The sequence below is a fragment of the Cuculus canorus genome, chromosome 14 (assembly GCF_017976375.1).
Source record: "Cuculus canorus isolate bCucCan1 chromosome 14, bCucCan1.pri, whole genome shotgun sequence".
Classification (NCBI taxonomy): domain Eukaryota; kingdom Metazoa; phylum Chordata; class Aves; order Cuculiformes; family Cuculidae; genus Cuculus; species Cuculus canorus.
The window spans coordinates 5,327,958-5,348,682 of record NC_071414.1 but is presented as its reverse complement, the minus strand read 5'-3'; the positions used below and the strand labels follow the sequence as shown (position 1 = coordinate 5,348,682).

At 42.7% G+C, this 20,725-nt stretch overlaps 1 protein-coding gene across 4 annotated transcripts in view; it reads right to left on the bottom strand.

Annotated features, from left to right (window-relative positions):
• Positions 1–20,725, bottom strand: part of LOC104068000 (rho GTPase-activating protein 7-like) — a 52,562-nt gene that overhangs the window by 15,076 nt on the left and 16,761 nt on the right. The window contains exon 1 of one of the 4 annotated variants that reach the window (XM_054079450.1): positions 6,027–6,379. The exons of the other annotated variants lie outside the window; for them this stretch is intronic. Coding sequence (XP_053935425.1) covers positions 6,027–6,105 — 79 coding nt within the window. The 5' untranslated portion in view covers positions 6,106–6,379. Of the gene's footprint in view, positions 1–6,026; positions 6,380–20,725 lie in introns of those variants that run through there. 4 annotated transcript variants of the gene reach the window in all.

Here is a 20,725-nt window from a genome sequence, read left to right as displayed (position 1 = left end):
GCCACAGCTTCCCTGGGCAACCTGGGCCAGGGCCTCACCACTCTCATGGTGAAGAAATTCCTCCTTATATCAAGCCTAAATCTGCCCCTCTCCAGTTTACACCTTTTCCCCCTCGTCCTACCCCCACAAGCCTTTGTGAACAGTCCCTCTCCAGCTTTCTTGTAGCCCCTTCAGGCACTGGAAGGTCGCTATAAGGTCTTCTCAGAGCCTTCTCTTCTCCAGGCTGAACAACCCCAACTCTCTCAGCCTGTTCTTGTACAGGAGGTGCTCCAGCCCTTGGGTCATCCTTGTAGCCTTCTCTGGACCCGTTCCAACAGCTCCGTATCCTTCTTATGTTAAGGATTCCAGAACTGGACATGGTACTCCAGAAGAGGTCTCACAAGAGTGGAATAAACGGGCAGAATCCCCTCCCTCACCCTGCTGTATCTGATGCGCCGATATGTACACAGCTCTGGAGTTGGCATTCCAACAGAGGACAGCAAACACACGAGAGTCTAGATTTAAGCACATACCTGAGATGTCATACATGGGTGTACATCAACAACCCCTGAGATCCGGGCAGCAAAGCATCTGTTATATGTCAAAATGGGTCACCAGGGAAGAGGGTATGATACACGTGTCTATGCCCTAGAACAACCAACCTCATTCATGCATTCCAGTTCTGAGAGATGGTGATAAGGCACAAATGAATCCTATAAATAAACTTAAAATGCTATCACAACATTTATAATGCTGGATACAGCCCAAGCATTCCCAGAACAAGGCTTCTCAGGAGTACCTGTTGCTAGGGTCTATCAATATTTACTCCCTCGCCAACTAGCAACGCAACTTGGCAGTCGCTTCAGCACAGCAGATGTCAAGAGTTAACGGCTCATTTTGTGACAGCTCATAAAGCCCTGTGGTCAATACCGTAACTCTCCCGAAGGAGCAGGAGCAGAATATAACTTCACAGAATCACAGAACCAGATGCCTCGAAAACACATACATGTTTAGCAAGAGTACATGCCAGCAGGCTCTAAGCTCTGCAAGTACGAGAAATTACTGTGTCTGTTGAAGAGAAGAGGGTTCCCATACTACGCTTTTGGCATGTTTTTTGTCTACTCCAGCACACCAGACACCAACCATAAGGCAAAGACTTCTTTGAAAGAGATGTTTTTAAAATAACTAAAATCAAGTACGCTCAATAGACAGAAATGTTTTTAAAGCACCTTAAAATGTATCATGGGAGGCTAAAGCAAGAGACCTGTTTCTTAAAACTATTTTCTTTACATGTATGCTCAAAGACTGGGATTCCAAGGCATTTCACATCCATACCTATTCACTGCTCACTTTGCTCTGACTTCCCATTTGTAAGTCACCAGTGCAACAGACTGAAGAAACTCATCAAAAAAGATACAGAACTCCCATGATTTTACTATTCTACTTCTAAACTTTAAATTATTTCCATTATCACTTCATTCATTTGGACAATGCCATCTGTAACAGAGGCTTTCCTGCACAAAACTCTGGCTTTCTCATCTGAGAATAAAGTGATATCGCAGGATGATAAGGATATTTCTACATAAAACAGATACATGACTCCTTTTTCTTTTCAAATTGCAGAACAGAAACTGATTTCTTCCACAATAGCCTAGATACACTATGACTACACTTATTACTATACTTAATGCCATAATTTATCAAAATCTTTATCATAACACAACATTTACTGAATACCAAGACAGAGGACTGATAAAACACAAGCATCGTACTCACAGAGCAAAACAGGAAAGAAAAAATCTGAAAAGCCAGGAGCATGACCAGTCTAACCCTAAAGTCTTCACAACAACAAAGATATTTTCACTTCAAAAAGCCCCTTAGAGTCACTCAGTCAGCTCAGCTGTGGAGAAACTACAGCTGTTCTCACTGTAGATCTCACTTTAAACTCTTCAACCTGTGCTCATGCACAGCTTTCCTGAGCTCACAGAGGACAGTGACCACATAGGAGTTGAAGCTTCCACTGCTCCTGATCTGTTAAAAGTACATCTCTATTTGTAGAGCAAACCAAGCCATGAACAGTGATGCAAATAAGAACAGAAAATATTTTGCCAATATATTTGGCCTCTTCTCCCAACTAACAGGGACAGGACAAGGGGGAATGGACTCAAGATGTGCCAGGGGAGGGTCAGGCTGGACATCAGGAAAAAATTTTTCACAGAGAAGGTCATGGTGCCCTGGCAGAGGCTGCCCAGGGAGGGCCTGGAGTCAACATCCCTGGAGACATCTAAAAGACGGGTAGACAAGGTGCTCAGGGAGATGGTTTAGTGGCAGATGGGAATAGTTGGACTTGATGATCCAACAGGTCTTTTCCAACGTGGTGATTCTATGCGAGCTGGGGGAATGTTCTTTCCTAATGTAAATGTTCAAGCCTTTTGACGTACCTCTGCACAGCCCCATACAGCAATGCCACTGCTGTGTTAGGACACAACACATGAAGCACTTACAAGCTCCTGGCCCGCATGTCTATAATTACTTGCCATCAGATTTACTGTGATTATTCACTTCTAAAATAACTCCCCAAAGGGTCCTACTGACACTGATATATCTCAGGGTCATCTATGCTACCTCCTCCCCGTCCTCCTGGAAAATGAAACCTATGTCAGTTGGGTTTAAGACCCAAACCCACGTGTTCCTCCACCTGAGCACTATCCTGTCTGAAGACTCAGACTCATCAGGTTGTTAGAAACCAGATGCTATCAGAATGAATATCAACATTAACAAGAATGCTCTCAATAATGAAAAGACATTGTGCTGAGATTTAGGCAATCTCTTTGAGATGTTTTCCTCACAAGATGCAGCACTTTGCTAGGAACAAGGGAGAGGCAGCAACTGAAACCAGCAAGGAGCTGTAAATGAAACGGACCAGCCAGCTCACAAGATGCTCACAAAGTTCAACTAAAGAAAGAAGAGTGGCAAATTGTACTTCATTTTATAAAAACCAGTTTCTTTAAATAAAATGGGAGGACACACGTTTCTATTTGAAGGCGTAAGCACAATGAGCACAATTCTCAGGATGCAGTGTGACTTTTCAGTTGCACAGATCTGGTGCCAAGGCAGGAGTCCTGTTTCTTTCCTTTCCCAGGACTGCATGTTCCCACCCCTCCTCACCGACACTGCCGAGCCCGTGCGAGCCATCCTGGCCAGACAAACTAGCAGGAAACAATTCCCTTTTTTTGACAATATCAGATTTGGGATGCTTTAGCTTTCTGAATGGACTTGCCGCACGCTCAGGTGAGCAGAGGCAGCGAGACAAGGGCAGTGATGGGCTCATGCAAGGAGAGGCATGAGAACATGCAGCTGCCCCTGGACGGCCCGCAGCCCTTGGGGCAGCTGAGCGTGGCACGGAACCTTACCCAAAATCTCTCGTCCCCAAGGCATCTCACTGCAGTCCTCGTAATTCAAAGTAATTGTGAAGCACGTTTTTAAAGCCCACGGCAGATGAATTAGTTTTACTTCTATCTTCATCCAAATAATATTCCAGTTTTAACAGGTAAGAGTCACACGGTGATCAGGCCTTAATTGTTTAAAGGCATTTGTGTTTAAGTCTGAACACTTTCCTAAACCACGTCAGTGAGCAAACAGCTTGACTGGTTTTCTTGCTGTTTGCAGCACCTCCACGTTAGTTACCCCACGACCCTATTTGTCCCCTTGTCTGCAGTATGCAAGTGCACTGCTTGCAAAGAGGAACAGACTTTCTCACCACGCCCGGCTAAGAGGCACTTGCATACCCTCACACAGCCTCTCCTCCCCATGCCGGGCGAGTACAGGCAGGAGAACAGAAAAGAGGGTAGGATTGACTCTGACTTTGAGTACATATTACACCAATCTGGAAGGTGAAAGGAAAAAAAAATTCAAAGAATTTTATTCTTTCCCAATCTCGGTCATTATATGGGAAGATTTTTTTTTCCACACAGCAACAGACAAGCAGGCGCCCAGAGCCCCACTCCGAAACCTGCTTGCTTTGGCACAGCACAGCCACCTGCTCCAGCACAGCGAGATGCTGCTGCCTCCTCTCATCACTGACAATCCTGAGCTACCATCCCCCTCAGCCTCCTCCAGAACCAGAGTCAACAAGCACCAGGCATGCTTGGCAGCCACATGTCAGACTCCACAGTGTGTTTTTCCTACAGCAGGTCCTTCATGCAGTGAGTTATATTCTGTCGCTATTGGTTGCGCTGGCAGTGGTGGAAGGGACAAGGCTTTTTCAGGTTCCATGTGAAGATAAAGTTATGAGTTTCCCATTGCATCTTTCCGGTCTGTGTATCTTTCCAGGGTTATAAAATTTTGTACTGCTTCCCTGTGACTTACAGCTGCTAATAAGGTATTTCACGTCATACACACTCCATGAAAAATGCATTTGTAGAGTTAGAACTATGATCACCTGAAGATGTTCAGAACTGCATTATACCTGTGACAGGATTTTCAAGAACTGTTTTTTTCTTGGATTTTCAAGAACTGTTTTTTTTTCTTATCTCCACTTACTTAAAGAGAGAGCCTGAACATTTTGCCTTCTCAATGTTGAAGGCTCGAACGCGATGCTTTCAGAGCACAGTGTTTGCACTGACCAGGCTGGGCAGTCAGAGACTTGTAGAAGTGTCGCTCTCCAAAAGCTGAGATGGATCATAAATAAGTGGAAACGTTTTTTTTCTGTTGTCCCTTGTGCAATGTAAAATAGAAAACTTTAATTGTACTATATTAACTCACTCAAGAAAGAGGAGAAAAGATGCATTGCTGGGGATTTTGCCAGGATAATCTAAGCTTCATGCAGATAGTGAATACAAATGTCTGGAAAATGAAAAGGCTGAGATATTTGTCCTTTTGTTCCTACTTTACTATCATGCTGGTGTTTTGGAACTTCAGCCAACTCTTCAGTTATCACAGCTGGGAACTGCAATGTATTCCAGTATTTGGTGGCAACCTCAACTGCATCTTTATCCAGAAACTTGGCCATAGCTCCCCAAGCTGATCACTACGACTCTCAAACTGACATTAGGATCTTTACTTGGGTCCCTGTCAAGAGCCTCTCATGTCAGTTATTGGGACCTGGACAAGTGTAAAGGCAGCTTCTTTTCAGACCACATTAACCGGTTCATTGGTGTCAGCTCATCTTTTACTTTCTTCTGGATGCTTTAGAGACAGTAGTGTTTGGTCTATGAGAAATTCAACACTCTCGAGGGAGGGAGGTATCTAACTCCCATTGACTTTAGGGGAAATGAGAGTGTAACTCTCATAGGGAGTTAGAGTTAATGTAACTCTCCTTTCCAAATCCACACTTGAAAATTTCCAAGTAAATGGGGCAAGAGACAGGGGATTTAGCCCTATTCAGTCTAATCCCACATACATTGCTTTTTTTCATGCTTTAGACCTGCTGTCTGTAAAACAGGAACAGACAGAACATTTCTCTGATGCAAAAGCTCCTTATGGCTGTTTTTTTGCAGGACCCTTGTATGTGATTGAGAAATATTCAATGTAGAATTTCTAAGAATTGTAACAGGAAAGGTTGTTTGCTTCCAAGGGAGCCAATATCAATAAACCTACAACACAGAAGTAACAAAACCAAACTGAGGATATTGACTATGCTCTTTCATTAAGTTTTCCTTAATGCTAAAAAATGCCAATAATACTGCTGCATGTGAAACAGGTTCAACCTACACATTAGGGACTATTTCACCCATCAGAAGCTGGCCAGTAATCATATTTAAAAGCAAGCTGGTTTATTAGCCCTTCTGCAGGTATGCTGTGCTGAGCCTGCTTACAGCTGTCGAGTCCAGGTCAACAGATAACTTTGCAATTGGTCAATATAATAAAATCTGTTGATGTTTAAAGATATGCTGCAAAGCCAGAAAATCTACTGAGCGTTTCCTAAAGGCATCCAGCTATGAAGTAAAAGCAACAGCTACTAGAAGAGGGCAGAAAGCCCGGGAACTACTGTCATACTAATAAAGTAGCAATATTAAAGAGGAACAGAACATCCCTGCAGCACCCACCTGAGTTCTCACCCAAGGATGTCATCTGCAACACCACAGCTGGCCAAGCCCACGTCTGCGGGCCACTTTTCTTGGGCATGGACCCAGCCTTGCCTCAAAGAACAGCTCACCAGTCCTCACAGCCCTGCGCTGCTGTCCTCTTGCCGTGTCCCACCATTCCATGCAGGTTTTTCACCTACAGAGACCTTGCTTTGTTCTCCCAGCCTGTGCTCTGCATTGCAGCTGCCGTAGGACTGTGACGGCACGAGGTCTGGGCAGCCTCTTCAGGCTCAAGTGCCGGCGTTGGCAGTGTCCTCCCACGTGGCACAGCCTGCAGCAGCCTCCTGGGCTCCAGGTCGTGCCTTTCCTCACAAGATGAACACCGTACAGATCGCACTGCCTGTTCCGCAGGGTGGAGGTTTCACAGATATATATAGAGAGAGGATATCTGGCTAAACAGAATTGTTAACTCATTCCAATTGCCTGCCTTCATTCAGAGCCAAGGAGTAACTGAAGGCAAATCAACACTTCATGGCTAAGTTGCTCACTCATAGCAATATTTGAACATTTTGCCAATGTCATTTTGATGGATTACCCAATTTTTTTACAAAATTACCTACTGTTCCATTTTTCCCTTCCTGACAAATACCTTAGAACGATGTGGCCTCAGCCCTGCAGAAAAAAAATCAAGACTGACATTGCATCCTGCAAAGAAGGTACTGTGCTTAGGAGTGGATATTTTCTTTTTTGACTTCAGAACATGAGCTGGAATCCACCGTTAAAACCAATGTCTGCTCCCAGCTACTGAGTGTGACCCGGCCACGCCAAGCGGTTATTGTGTTGCAATAGGTCCCTTGCCACAACAGTTTTCGCGGAACGGACAGAACTTTTACTTTTATTTTGCTTATAGACTTAGTCTAGACAAAAAATAGTTTGTGGTCGGAAAAAATCACATGCAGTTAAGCAATGCATCTGTGTGCTAAAAACATTAGCATGCTTTTTGACCTTTGCAACTAACTCGATTTCTTTGCATTTGCCATAGTTCATTGCTGCCATTATTTTATATTCTGCTTTCAATGATGTTCTTCTACTGGCTTAAACTAATATAGTCCTCCCTTCCCCCCAAGCTCTAGATGTAGATGGTCTATTTTGTCCCATTAAATTTATTTTTTTAAACAGGAAAATGTTTGAGCTGATTTTTAAGCCAAGAAGAACAATAGAAAATTGTGAATTTCTAAACAAACTACATGCTCAGCCTTTACAACCTGAACAATCACTGTGGGGTGACACTCATCAAGATAAAGTGTCGTGCAGGCTGGTCTCAGAAGAACATATTAAATGGATTTATACCTTTAAAATTATTTCCCTGGAAGGTAACTTTAAATCATTAATAGTTTTATATCTGCTAGACCGTTAGGTATTACAGTTCCACAGGGTGGGAATTCTGTCTTAATTTATAGAGGTGGAAAGATAATTCAAGCTCTATGAACCACTCCAGATAAACCAGGTCAGGGTGGAAATTTCTGAAGAACAACTTCTTGTAATGCTTAGGCTCTTGCAGTCTGTAGCTTAAAACACAGCCGAAAAAAAAAGACTGAATGCATTGGATAAGCAAAACTTTGTTATTAAAACAAGAATTCTTCTGTTTTGGGCTGGGTTTGTTTTCTAAATGAAGATTTAAAAGTGAAGTGATGCATTTTTTTTATTCATTTCATTTACCCTAATCTCATTTAGGATCATTATATCCTAACAAGGTTGTAATTCATGTGTGTGTTTTATTGTCATAAGCTTTGTTTTCTGTGTAACTACCAAACACAAAATTTGCACAGGCTTATGGTTCATTTTTCAGGCAATTGGTTCCCAAACTGGCAATTTGTATGGCACAATAAAAGAGATGTTTGATATTGGCACTGGGCTGCACAATACAAAAGAAATGAAGGCAGTGTGATGTGTGGAGTCTAGCTACGATTAGCTAAGAGAACGCCTTCTGCTAGACCCACCCAAAGCCACATAAGAAGTGCACACCCTGCACTGATTAAATTCTCAGCTATGAGCTTGGAGTACAGAGACAAATGTATGATTTAAGGCCTGGGACAACATCAGTGCTGCTTCCATGGGATAGAAATGCTCCAACTAGACCATTCAGTTTCTTCCCCACTCATTTTCCTTCATGCATTTGCCATGAGATGGCAATGCACAGCCCTAAAATGCTCATTTGCTCTCTCTGTTAGGTAATGAAGTAACTTTAACAATAAACTCATGGCAAGCTTGCTACTGTTGCATGGGTAACTGCTCAAGAAAAGGCCTACAGAAAATCTCAGAGGGTTCAGTATGACATAACATTAAGCAAAGAATTTATGAAGGCTTTTCAGGAAGGAATCACATTCCCTTCTTTTGATCATTTTATCCATCCTCCAGTCCAGTGAACTGGGGATTCTCGCATCAGCTTCTGACTAGAGGAGGTTCAGCCCACACACAGTAAGTCCACGCTCTACAGAAGCTGGTCCTTAGCACCTATATCCAAGGTAGGAATCCCTGGTTTCACAATGTGTCTGCAATAACGATATCGCAGTTTCAGATGAAGCATTCGGGTACTTTCGCACGTGTCAATCCCTCCACACCCAGCTGCCTGGCTGCAGACTTGTGGGCTGCTGGTGGAGGTTCCCATGCCAAGTTGGAGTGGGCGAGCAGGAAAGATGACAAGAAAGTCTATTTTCTGCTCACCTGGGCTTTTCAGTTCCCAGCTCTGCAGCTCACCAAGGATCATCCAGTAGCATTACTAGGGTCCCAAAGCTTACATCGTTATTTGGGACTGAAGCCTGGAAAACAGGATCTTTCCTCCAAAACGCTATTAGTACTTGATTTCTTCTCTTCCAAAACCACTTAACAGTGCTGAAGACTCTCCAGATCCTTTCTGACAGACTGCATTAGAAGCTGATTTAACCTGCCCCAAAACCCCAGCCCTCAGCCTGGGGTAGGTCAGCACATGTGGGGATTCTGCAGGCAGCGTCTCCAAACCCGTTGCATTCCTCCTTGCTCAAATCTGATGAGAGACAATCCCAGCGCAGGTCATTTTAAACAACTTCAAAAACTACTGCTTGAACAAAGTTAATCATTTTTATAAATGAGCCTGCTGCTTCTAAATCCCTCACCCGTGCTTAACCGAAACCGCACAAAAGCCCCAAGTAATCGAAGTTATTTCAGACAGTCACTGTGCCAGGAGATGGAGTCACATCTCATTAAAGCCAAACTTCTTACGTATTTTAATTCTGATGTCACTGGAATATTTCCTATGCAAATACATTTACCAGAGATCACCTCACTCTTCTCTTCCCATTGCTTCCTTTTACGGCCTCCAACAACAAACACTTTTCAGGAATCAAAGATGAACAGAGCTCCATTTCTGACTTTCTCCTAGTAAGGTCCAGGAGTAATTATTTTCCATTTTCCTTGCTGACAATCTTGAATTAATACAGGAGACCAAGAGATCTAACTTCAGCTGTGACTATAGTAGTAGGCATCAAGAAAGAGATTTCTATGGAAACAAGTTGTTCAGAGAAAAGCTGCATGATTAATCAAGGAGTTAGACCAAAACACAGAGCAAAACAGAGGCAATCCATTAAGACAGAATTAAAAGATATTAATATTATAGATAGCGGGGAAGAATTGCCAGTTAGAAAGAAGAAAATTAATAAACACAATACAAAAGTATTTAAAATAGGAAATAATCAGATTAAATAAAAAAAAAGGTTAACAAAACCAAAAAATTCCTGACAATGAAATCCATTGATTTTAAAGTATTTTCCCAAGGATAAAGACTGAAATTTTATCATCTATGACTCAAGGCACATTAGACCAACTGCCAGCATGAGTACTTCAGGGAGCAAGATGTATGAGCAAAACCCTGGACTATACAACTATATTTCTTTTCTTGAGAGAAGAGTAAGCTGAATAAAGTTGTTAACCTTCCTCGAAAAGAGGAAAATAATATTGTTAAAAATAGATTCTCAGAGAGACTAGAGTGATGTTGGCGAGAAGAAAAAACATTAAACCATCATATTTTAAAAATAACATCTAGTTATCATTCTGGTCTTTCTGTCAGAAACCATTTGTGAGAACACAATTATGAGAAAATAAGCACATTCAATGGCCCCCTGAAGTTAACAGCAGGTTTTTCTCCTGAAAATCAGGATAGAACGGTGTGGTTCCAGTCAGTTAAAAAGCTGTTGGATCATAACAAACGTATCCTCTTGGTTAGTCTGGGCTCTAGTCATTCAAACCACTCAGACTGCATTTTTACAGCCTTCACCATCAAAATGTTAAACTGTGATTAAAATCTTTAAAATAACGTTCATGGTGTTTTCTCCATCTCCCAATAAACTTTGCTTGGCTGCTTTCACCGGGAACTTCCAGTGAAACCTGCAGCAGACAAAGCGCTCACATTTCCAAGCTCACCTAGGAAATGCAGGCTGGAAAACTAGAGATACTCCTGCCATAGACTTTGGCCCACGATAGGGTCAGGTAATCATTAATTCTCATTTTCATGCCTTCCTCTCCAAACACAGCCTTCAATAACTAGGGTGCAACAACCCACAATGGTACCACTCGCTTCTTCTTGAAATCCTTGCAACATAAAACCCTGGGAAAATTCCCCTTCAAATATCAGATACCAGAAATAAGACAGAATAAAACACAAACCATTTTCTTTAAAGGGAACGGTAAAGCATCCTTGTTATTCCTGTATCCTTTAGAAGAAGTTGGTTCTTGTACGTGGCTGTTCACCTGCTGTTACAATAATCACAACTACACTGTGTTGTTATGAAAGGCAATATTGTGGAATTGCTGATGCTGGAAAACAGCATGGAGTGTTGCCTTGTCCAGCAGGTGACAATGACTTGGTTTGATCTTCACTGCTTTAAATCTCTGTGCCCCTATTTCCATAAAAATTGCGCAATCTGCTTCTCATTACAGCAGGTCAAATCTCAAGCTGGAACTTAGCTTTTATCTTCTGTTGTTTAAAGACGAAAGCACTGTGCTATCACAATGAATTCCAGGGATTTTCTCAAGGAACTTTTATGGTTAGACAAGTTAAAGAATTCTTCCGGAAACAGTAAAATTCCTAAAATGCGGGTGAAAATGTGGTGACAAAGAACATAACATCTTGTTTCGTAGATTCACCAAAAACATTTAACTTGGAAAAAAAAAATCAGGAGGAGTGCGCTTGTCATGGGTATGTGGAATTCCCTGAGGAGTCTCCCCTCTGGAAATGAACCTCCACGTCAATTCTTCCTGCCCGAGAAAAGCACATGGAAGAGCTTAGCTGCCTGGTGCAAAGAACAGAGTACCCAGTGCAAAATCACAGCCCTGACTCCCTGCCAAGTGAGAAAAATGAGCAAAGTAAACACTTTGATTTTCTCAGTCACTTGTCTTTTTCTCCTATCTCAAGAGGCAATCACAAAGGCAAAGGGGACACTAAAGGCAAAGCCATCAACACTTCTGAAGTCTCTACATAAAAGCATTAGCACTACAGAGTATTGGTCTGGATGCTTGGGGAACACAGCTCCACAAAATCAGTCTTCACAGACAGGAAGGAAAGCTCTCGATTATTAACATAACCTTGAAGGCTTTATTCCTATCAAAATGGAGCCAATGTTTTTAGAGATACAGAACTGGATCCAAAGCACACAGTAAAAATTCAAATTAATGCCCACATCTAACTGTTGAAGCTTAGAAAAAACTTTTTGTATAGATTGCAGGAAAAAAATGCAGTTGCTGCTTGTAATTTCTTACTTTTCCTACACCCAGTAAACTACTGTCTCTGAAAGGTTTTGCCACCTCTGTTATTAAAGTGCGTTTCTAGAACAATAAGAATTCTTGCTCTTGGTTTATTTACATTCCAGCTAAAGGAGGCCCTGCATAGTGTAAGGAATAAGCTGTTGAAATGCTCCTGAGGAGGCTTTTAGATCACATCTATTTATATTTGGACTACAGGTACTTGGGAATCGATGTCTCTTAACTCTTTTCACATGCACCACACATTACAGATTCACTGTCATTTATGCTTGAGTTTTGTTCAATATAATATAAGCTCAGAAATGACCAAATGCTTTTCCCAGCAAAGCGATCAGGCTGAGATCTGCTACTCTATAGAGTAAATTTTTGGAGTCACAACATGTTCCCTAGAAGGAAATCCTGGTGGGATTTTGTGTGAGAAGTGAGTCCAAAAGAGCAAGCCAGAGCGTGGCCTTGGAGACGTGTGCCAGGTCCTGCTCAGGCATCAGTGAACACAGTGTCCTGCCTTGGACAGTGGTGATGGTTGCCAAAGGCATTACATAAAATGAGAGAGCCAGACGATGGCACAGGAGGAGACAAAGTGCAAAGAAATATATGCAGCTTCTCTTCTTAATATATGTGGGAATTGCATGGAAAAATATCTTTCAGCCCTTCCCATATAAGAAATCAACAGATTGTAATTAGCTTTGATTCACAAAGCCTTGTTTCACAACCCCTCTGCCCACCACTAACCATCTCCTTAGATACAACATCTGCTTCTGGCAGGTAGACCTGATGGGATTCTGACTTGGAAGTGGAGATGAGTGATTTGCCAGATGTCTGGGCATGCCAGCTCTGAACACAGAGAGGGATCGGTTCATTTCCATGCCATGCCTGCTCAGGTTTTCAATACAATGCAGCTGCACTAGAAACTTGTAAACCCATTTTTCAGATGTACAAAATGTGCTGTCTAGAGAGGTAACTCCAGAGGCTCTCCCGTTGCAGCCATTATATGGATTGTGACAAGAGCCAAGAAACAGGTCAATATTCTGAATGCTGTAAAAATAATTTCCTTTGCGGCAACTCTGAAAAGTGGAAAAAAGTTGGAAAGACGACAGTGGTGCTCTAGTCATTGTATCTCCTTTTTTAATACAGTAGGTCTGGGGATGATGTCAAATCAATTCAAAAGCAACACAAAATTGGATTCAAATGTTATTGTAGGCTCAGTGTCTTTAACAGATTTTAATGTATCTCAGCAGTGCCTGGCAGCCTGCGTTAATCTATACACAATAACTGTTTACTGGAAGAAGAGAAAGTACTTCACATATGAAAGCAGCTTTTAAAATATTTAATGAATATTTTAAAGCTTGTATAATAAATATTTACTATAACTAATAGATAACGTCCAGCTGTCACATCTATCACAGGAATCCTATTTCCCCTCAATCCAGAGCCTACTTGTTCTTACCTAAAATGCTCTGTCTAATCATACCAAGAAGAAACTACTGACAGGACTTAATCATGGTTGGACTTGCAAATTAATAAGCTTCCTAAAAATTAGAACAGTTTGCCTGTCCTCCAGGTATCCAGACAGCATTTCTGCCTGCTCAGCCACGCTCTCCCAGACGCCACACAGCAGGGCAAACCCAAAGCCCAGGCAGCCACTTCCCACCCCAGCTGGGGCTGGATCACTGCTCAGTCCATGCCATGGACCCATCAGAGGTCCAAAGAATAGAATCATAGACTCATTTAGGTTGGAAAAGAGCTCTAAGATCATCCAGTCCACCTGTCATCCCAACACCACCGTGCCTATTAAACCGTGTCCCGAGATGCCACATCTACATGCATTTTGAACACCTTCAGGGATGGAGACTCCGTCACTTCCCTGAGCATTCCTTCAGCCAGGCTCAAGGCCAGCTGCGACTGCTCAGCACCACTGAACTCCCTCACTTCGGGCCCCCACATTCATGGGGACTTTCCAACAAGGGACTCACATTGTTCTGTGTTTTATGGATCCAGCGTGTCTCTCGTCAGAGTTTAAGTTGTGTACATAACTTGTGCTGACCTCCTCCTTCTTCACCGAAGTGCTCATCTGAGCCAGATATCCATCCAGCGTCACAAGGCTGCTTATTTGACGCACTCATTTTAAATAACTCAGAAATATTTAAACAATATATCTATCAGCATTATATGTTTAGAAGACATCCAGAAATGTCAAGAGTACCCGAGCTGGGTGTACCAAAGTGAGCAGCAGTTTCTGGGGTGGCCTGAGACTCATACACGCTTATGCAAAGCCCTGGCAAGTGCCTCGGAGCTGCTCAGCACGCCAGAGAAGAGCCCTTTATGAAAGAAGCTAGGTACTCACAGTGCAACTGTCTGATACATCAAGCCTTAATAGTGGTTTAATCGTGATTTGCATTTTAGGGGATAACAAAAAACCCAAATTCACTACTGAAGACATCACTCAGTTTTGGTTCTGTGGTCTCTGCCAGGTCCTTCAGCTTCTCCCAACTTCTCTCCTAGCCATGCTTGCTAGCAAACCTTTGCTGGTTCTAATAAGAGTCTAGCTCTGAAGGCTCACCGAGCCAATGGTCACTTCACTCAGCAGTGTGAAGTGAAGAAAAAAACCCAGCTGGGTTTTAATTCTTATTTAATATACATTGAACATATGTGGCTGTGTCTTTCATAACATATCTATTGACCACAAGATCTCCTCTACTTGGTGATGGGTGTAAAGGCATCTCCTATCCAGGCACTCTGTGAACCAGTTTTCTAATCTCTTTCTTTTTTGGAAACATAGCAAGGCCAGTAAAGCTTGGTTTTAAGACCTTAAATCTTCTGTGTTGGTTATTGAACTACTTCGCTATAACGAATTTTCAAAACTCAAAAGAAGAGTATTTCACACATTCTGAATTTTAAGAAGATTGCTGTTAAGAGGTTCAAAAAGGAAATACTTACACTAAACCACCCAAACCAGTAAACACATTAATAAAAGCACTTCAAATCAAAGGACTTTAATTTGCTTTGGCTCACTTCAGATTTCAGTAGTACCCAGTCCTTGCCTAAGACTGGAGCAAAGCTTGGTTGCCAGCCTTCTTACAACTGCAGGTTGCATACATTCGTGTTTGTAGCTGGGCATAATACAACCCCTAGTTTATTGAGCCAAACAATTTTTCCTTAACTGGTTTGGCTGTGTAAGCTATTACAGGACTTGGAGTTGGCAAGTCACAGCGGTAAGTCCTGTCCTGAGAGTGGACTGGCAAGAAGCATAAAGCAGATTTCAATTCTTCACCTTCTTTTTCAAGCAATGAGGTGGCCAAGTCAGAATAGTAGAAAATGCACGTGTCATTCCCTTGCCTTGCCAAATATCCACAGAATTACTTCAGCCAAGTGTCATAGGCTGGTGCAGAGTTAGGTTTGGAAGGTATAGGGTACTCATAAGCTATCTAGCAAGATAAATCTAGTATGCATTCTATGCATAAAAGGCTTTAGAAGGATCAAGAAAAAAGTACATTATCCTGTCAATACTAGGATGTCAGCACATGCAGTCACCTTGTAAGTTGTCCCCTGCAGAAGAGCTCAGTTTCTCATTTACTGCAAAACATCTTGGCCTGTTTTGGATAGTATAGACCCTCCACAGACTTTTCAGTAAGATCTAAATTGGTTTTGCATAGAAGATACCAGCTTTAAGTTTACCACGGGTGATGAAGTAAAAGGATTCAGGCTACGTGATTCCAAATGCCCTTTCCAACACATTATCCCTCTGTACAACACAGTTATCAGCCAAGGTCAGTTGTTAGATGTGCCGTTTTCTGTAGGTCTAAAGCTGCCAAGAATGAATGGGTGAGGCAAGTGTGCACCACAGTTCATGGGTTGCTAAAAGTTTAGAGACATTTACCTTTGCCTAGAAGGCACTGCCACACTTTCCAGTGGCAGGAAGATTTGTCTTGTCTTCCCACATTTAAGAATAACTATTGCTATCAGGTTCCAGCTGGGCTCAGGGAATGCTGTGCAGTTTCTAGCTGTGGCATTCAGATAGTCCTCACCTCTGATAACACAGAGTAAGAGAGTGTCTGGGCTGGTAGGAGTTGATGGGTTGCTTTACATCAATGTCACTTACTCAACTTCACTGTAACTTTTTGCAGTTCATGTAAAGGAGACAATATAGAAATACAAAGTTTTCGTACGCTCCCTCTTTTCTCCTCTCCAGAAGTGCCACACTTTATCTTTAAGAAGTGAAAACAGCAAAAGAGAAAAAAAAAAGCAGTGCTCCATTGCAGCATGAAGCCAGCATAAGCAGCAACAGCACCCTCTTGAAATATTTTACCATTAATGGCTCCGGCAGAAAGCTTTCTGTGTGATCTATGGAAGCCCTGCAATCAGAAATATTATAAGCTTTCCTCAGCTCCATTTCAAATTGATGATTCTCTAATGAGAAGGGAGTTGCCCTCTCTTGTGCCATCAAATTTAGAAATCCATTTAAGTCCTTTTGATGTTACATGAATGATCACTTCTGAAAGGTTATAAAAATGCAGCTAAGCCATGTTTGTTTTTTCTGCAATGCTTGGGAAGTGTAAACACTTAAATCATCAACGAAGTGCATATCATTCATAGTCACCATACCTTTTAAAAGCATACTTAACATACCACTGAGAAAGATTATTCTGCTGACAGAAATCAAGCATCTGGATTAATTTAAAGGAGTGCATTTCACAATCCATCATTCCAGAATAGGAAAACAAGGGACTGCTCAGTTAAACTAAGTGATGAGTTACTCTGGAACAAATTAAAGGAAATTTATCTCTGCACTGCATCTAGTCCAGGCGTGTAATCCAGGGCTGATGCTATTAAAAGCAAAGCAGTCTAGATGGATTTCATAAGGACAGCATCGTTTTTCAATCAATATTTATCTATTTGCACTCTTGCACAACATGCGAAGTAGCAGGATTTGTGGCTCATAACAGGAGTTGGCAGTTCCAGGCCAGCACTCTTCAAAGACTTTCTGAAGGAGAACAGGTGTGGGAAAACAGGCTGGGAATGGCAGGGCAGGAGCAGAACCCTTCCCAGCCGAGTGGAGAGCAAATACAGAGGATGCTTGCTGCTTCCACTCTGGTCTGTTTGAACTGGCAGCAGAGCCTTCTTACAGCACGTTCTTTTCCTGGGTTGCTTTTGTTGGCCATCACCAGCTGGATTTGACCCATTTCCATCAGCAAAAGGGCTCTTGATAGACTCTGCCCTGGACACATCCAACTGGTTCCATGGGGGCACTATGGACTGAAGGCTTGTCTTCTTCTGAGAAAAGGATTTGCTTGGTAACCCAAGAGCCCACAGAACACATGCTCTACTGCAGAAGTTTTACTAAGAGTAGAAAGAATAAAGAAACTTAACAGAAGAGTGCAATATGGAACATATATCTGTGTAAAATTTCTTGTGGTACCAGTCAGCTCTAGCTTTGCAGATATTACTCAAAGCCTAAATTTCTCAAAGTGTATTTTTAATATCTATCTTTCTCTCTTTCTCTCTCTCTTTCTCTCTCTCTTTCCCTCTTTTTTTTGTGTGTGCATGTATCTTTAAATAGCCTCTACCTGTTGCATTTTCTATCAACTTTTCTCCTTATTTTTCACTCTAAATTAGCAACTTTTTCTTCCTTGATTTGTATTGATATATTTAACCCAACCTTCTAATAGCAGAAGAAAGAGTAGTTTGAAAAGCTGTGCTTCCAGGAGATGCAAACTCGTTTATAACCATTTACTCCTCAAAAGCAAACCAGAATGTTATCCTCATAGTGTCCTGCCCAAAAACATCCCAGGCAAGAAATGGTATATTTCATTTACCCTCATTTCCCTAACTGGGCAGTGAGCAGCAGAGGCATAACGGTACGACTGAACATACAGAAAGGCAAATGAGCTCTCCACACCTGAAGACCTTGAAACTTGGGTAAAAAAAACCTCTGAGATAGAAAGTTGCTCATCACTGGGCTGTGTCCCCTATGGAAGAGTCCTCCTCTTTCCCATCTGCTTTGCTCTCTTGCTTCCTTTGTCTCACTGTGCAAGACAAAGAAGCAATAGGGATATCAAGCATGAAAACAAACTCTCTCACACAGACACGTACATCCCGGTGCAGAAGAAATGTCTTGGACCCCTACACCTTGCATATCAGCCGAGAGGCAGTGGCTGTTGCTGGAGGAGGACCCTGCTGAGGAGCAAGAACATGCATGTCTATCCCTTTGTGACTTTGAATGTACAATGGGAGAGCAAGACTTCAGCCAGCTTGAAGCGCTAGAGAAATTCTCACAGCATAAAGGCTCCTTTTTTCCAGGTGGGGCAGACACTGGAAGGGCAGGGAAGGTGCCCTTTGGACCAGCAAACGGACAAGTCTGAGGAAACAGACAGAGATTAAATGATTTCCTCAGAGGAGACCGGCAGAGGAGTCAGCAGCCCTGCTCTGGCTTCTCTCCCTGTAGATGAGGCTGCAAAACTTTTCTCCATAGAAATGTGTGCCTACAGGTGAGGTTTTGCGAGGCTGTGTCTCTAAGCTGAGAAGTCAGGCTGTGAGTCAACCCTCCTTCAACCTTGCAAGCCTGAAGCGACAGCCAGAAGCTTACCTGAAGCTTATCCAGGTGCTGCAGTCAGCAAACAGGCAAAGCAGCTTTCATATTTTGGTAGCAACGGCATATGCCTTTACCTGCTTCTCACCTAATGCATTGAGATATATCTCGAAATTTTCATACATTAATCAGCTTGCGAGTTAATAGAATCATAGAACCATAGAATGGTTTGAATTGGAAGACATCTGAAAGACCATCCAGCTCCAAGCCCCCTGCTACGGGCAGGGACACCTTCCACTGGATCCAGTTGCTCCAAGCCCCATCCAACCTGGCCTTGAACACCTCCAGCGATGGGGCAGCCACCACTTCTCTGAGCAACCTGGGCCAGGGCCTCACTACCCTCACAGAAAAATATTTCTTCCTAAGATGTAGATGAGATCTCCCCTCTCTTAGCTGAAAACCATTCCCCCTCATCCTATCCCTGCACTCCCTGCTCAGGAGCCCCCGCTCAGCTTTCCTGTAGCCCCCCTTTCAGTACTGGAAGGCTGCTATAAGGCCTTTTTTCTGTAAATTCTGATGTCCAATGTGCTGTTCTTTACCATAGCAAAGGGGGCATCCCAGTCCCTCAGGTGCTGCCTGCACATTCTAGAAAGTACCGAAACACAGGGGAAAGTTGCTGCTCTGGAGAACTATGTTGAATTGGAAAAGGCAGAGCAAGAGAGGAGATATGCTGCCACTGCACAAGGTCACACAGCAGGCGAACGGGCAATGCTGAATGTAAACCCTCCTTACAAACCTCACCTTTCAGGGCCAGCTTGCTGCCGCATATTGTCTTTTCTAATATCAGCACGGGATACCGTTTCCATCATGATTAATCCTACTCCATTATAAATGAGAGCTTCTGCAGAAATTCCAGGCGCTTGTTTTTATACATTTCGCAAAACACCTTTTCCTTTTATTGCCTTGGCCAAAATCAGCCCAATTTTTCAGCTTGATTGGGCATTTGGCAGTAATGCACCTAAATGGCTCTTTATCGCTGTACGATAACCGAGCTTTGGCACAGGGAGATTTATAGTGGTGAGCCCCAGGTAAGGATGCTCCATTTTCCTGCAGACCGATTAGTGCTGTCTATCCCAGTGATTTAAGTGTTTCTTCAAAGAACACATTTGAAGAGCCGAAATGGATACATATTGTCAGCTTCTGGCAGTTTAAGTGCAAACAGCTGCCCTGAAAGCTCCATGCAGTACCACAAAGAGATGAGCCTCAATGAAAGCAAGTCAATCAAAGAAGATAAATCGTTGTGTCAGCTCCAATTATTGACATACTCCAGTTAACTGAGGGAAGCATAGACATTAGACTGTCTTTAAATGCCCACGTGGCTGGGACTATACCATTGCTCTTGGGAGGCAATTTCACTGTCTGACAGATCAAGAGGTTTTTCTCAGCTAGTTAATTCCAATTAAGTTTTTCCTCTCCGTTTCATCCTACTATCCATTATCCTCAGTCAGCTACTCTTAGCAATTCCTCTCCTGCCATGCTGCTTGCACTAAGGCTCCTGGAAATGGTGACATTATTACAAGTGTCTGGTGATGACACCCATGAGACCTCCTACTGCTATAGCCTCTGAGCATAGATGGTTTCTGTCCTAAGGCTTCTTTAAGCTGCTAAAGCTTTTAAATAAAGCTATACACCTTAATTGAGGTATACCAGTAGCCTCCCCTCCTTGGGTTTTGCCTCTTTTGTCCTCTGACAAGCTTTGTTTCTCCTGGCTGCCCTGACTTCAAATACACAAGTGTGAAGATGAGTTTAGATGGTGTAACACTAGAAAAGAGCTGCTGCAGAATTATCTCTTAATATTTTGCTATAGCGTGTCGAACACCAGCGTCCTGGAAGGTGATGGAAGTATAGAGAACATCATAAGAAAAATGATTCTTTTCCTGTCACACAGCTGTGTCATGAACATTATTTAATGGAAAAATTACAAGGGATTCCATTCCTTTCCTTGTCCCTCTGAAAAATTAATGGGCATTACAAAGTGGATAGGAAGCATTGCTGTTTTATCTCTGGTCTCAAAATGGGATGGTCAGACAGCTCCCCGGTTTCCCTTCCTTTAACCACACTGCTGTCTCTCTCACACGCTCAGGAAGACAAATGGAATTAAGCAATCTGTAACTATATTCCTCCAGCTCAGGAAGGTCAAGGGTTTTGCAAGTTTATTACAAGAAACAGGAGGAATTCAGCCCTTTTTTCAACACAGCAGTGAAGCATCAAAGGGTGGCAAACTCCTCTGAGGAAGCAGATGCCCTTACCAGAGGGCAGGTGGAAAAAGCTCAGGGAACCAGGCTTCGGGAGTATTGAGGGTACGAGCACACCTTTGAGCTGGGGCAACAACCAACAGAGG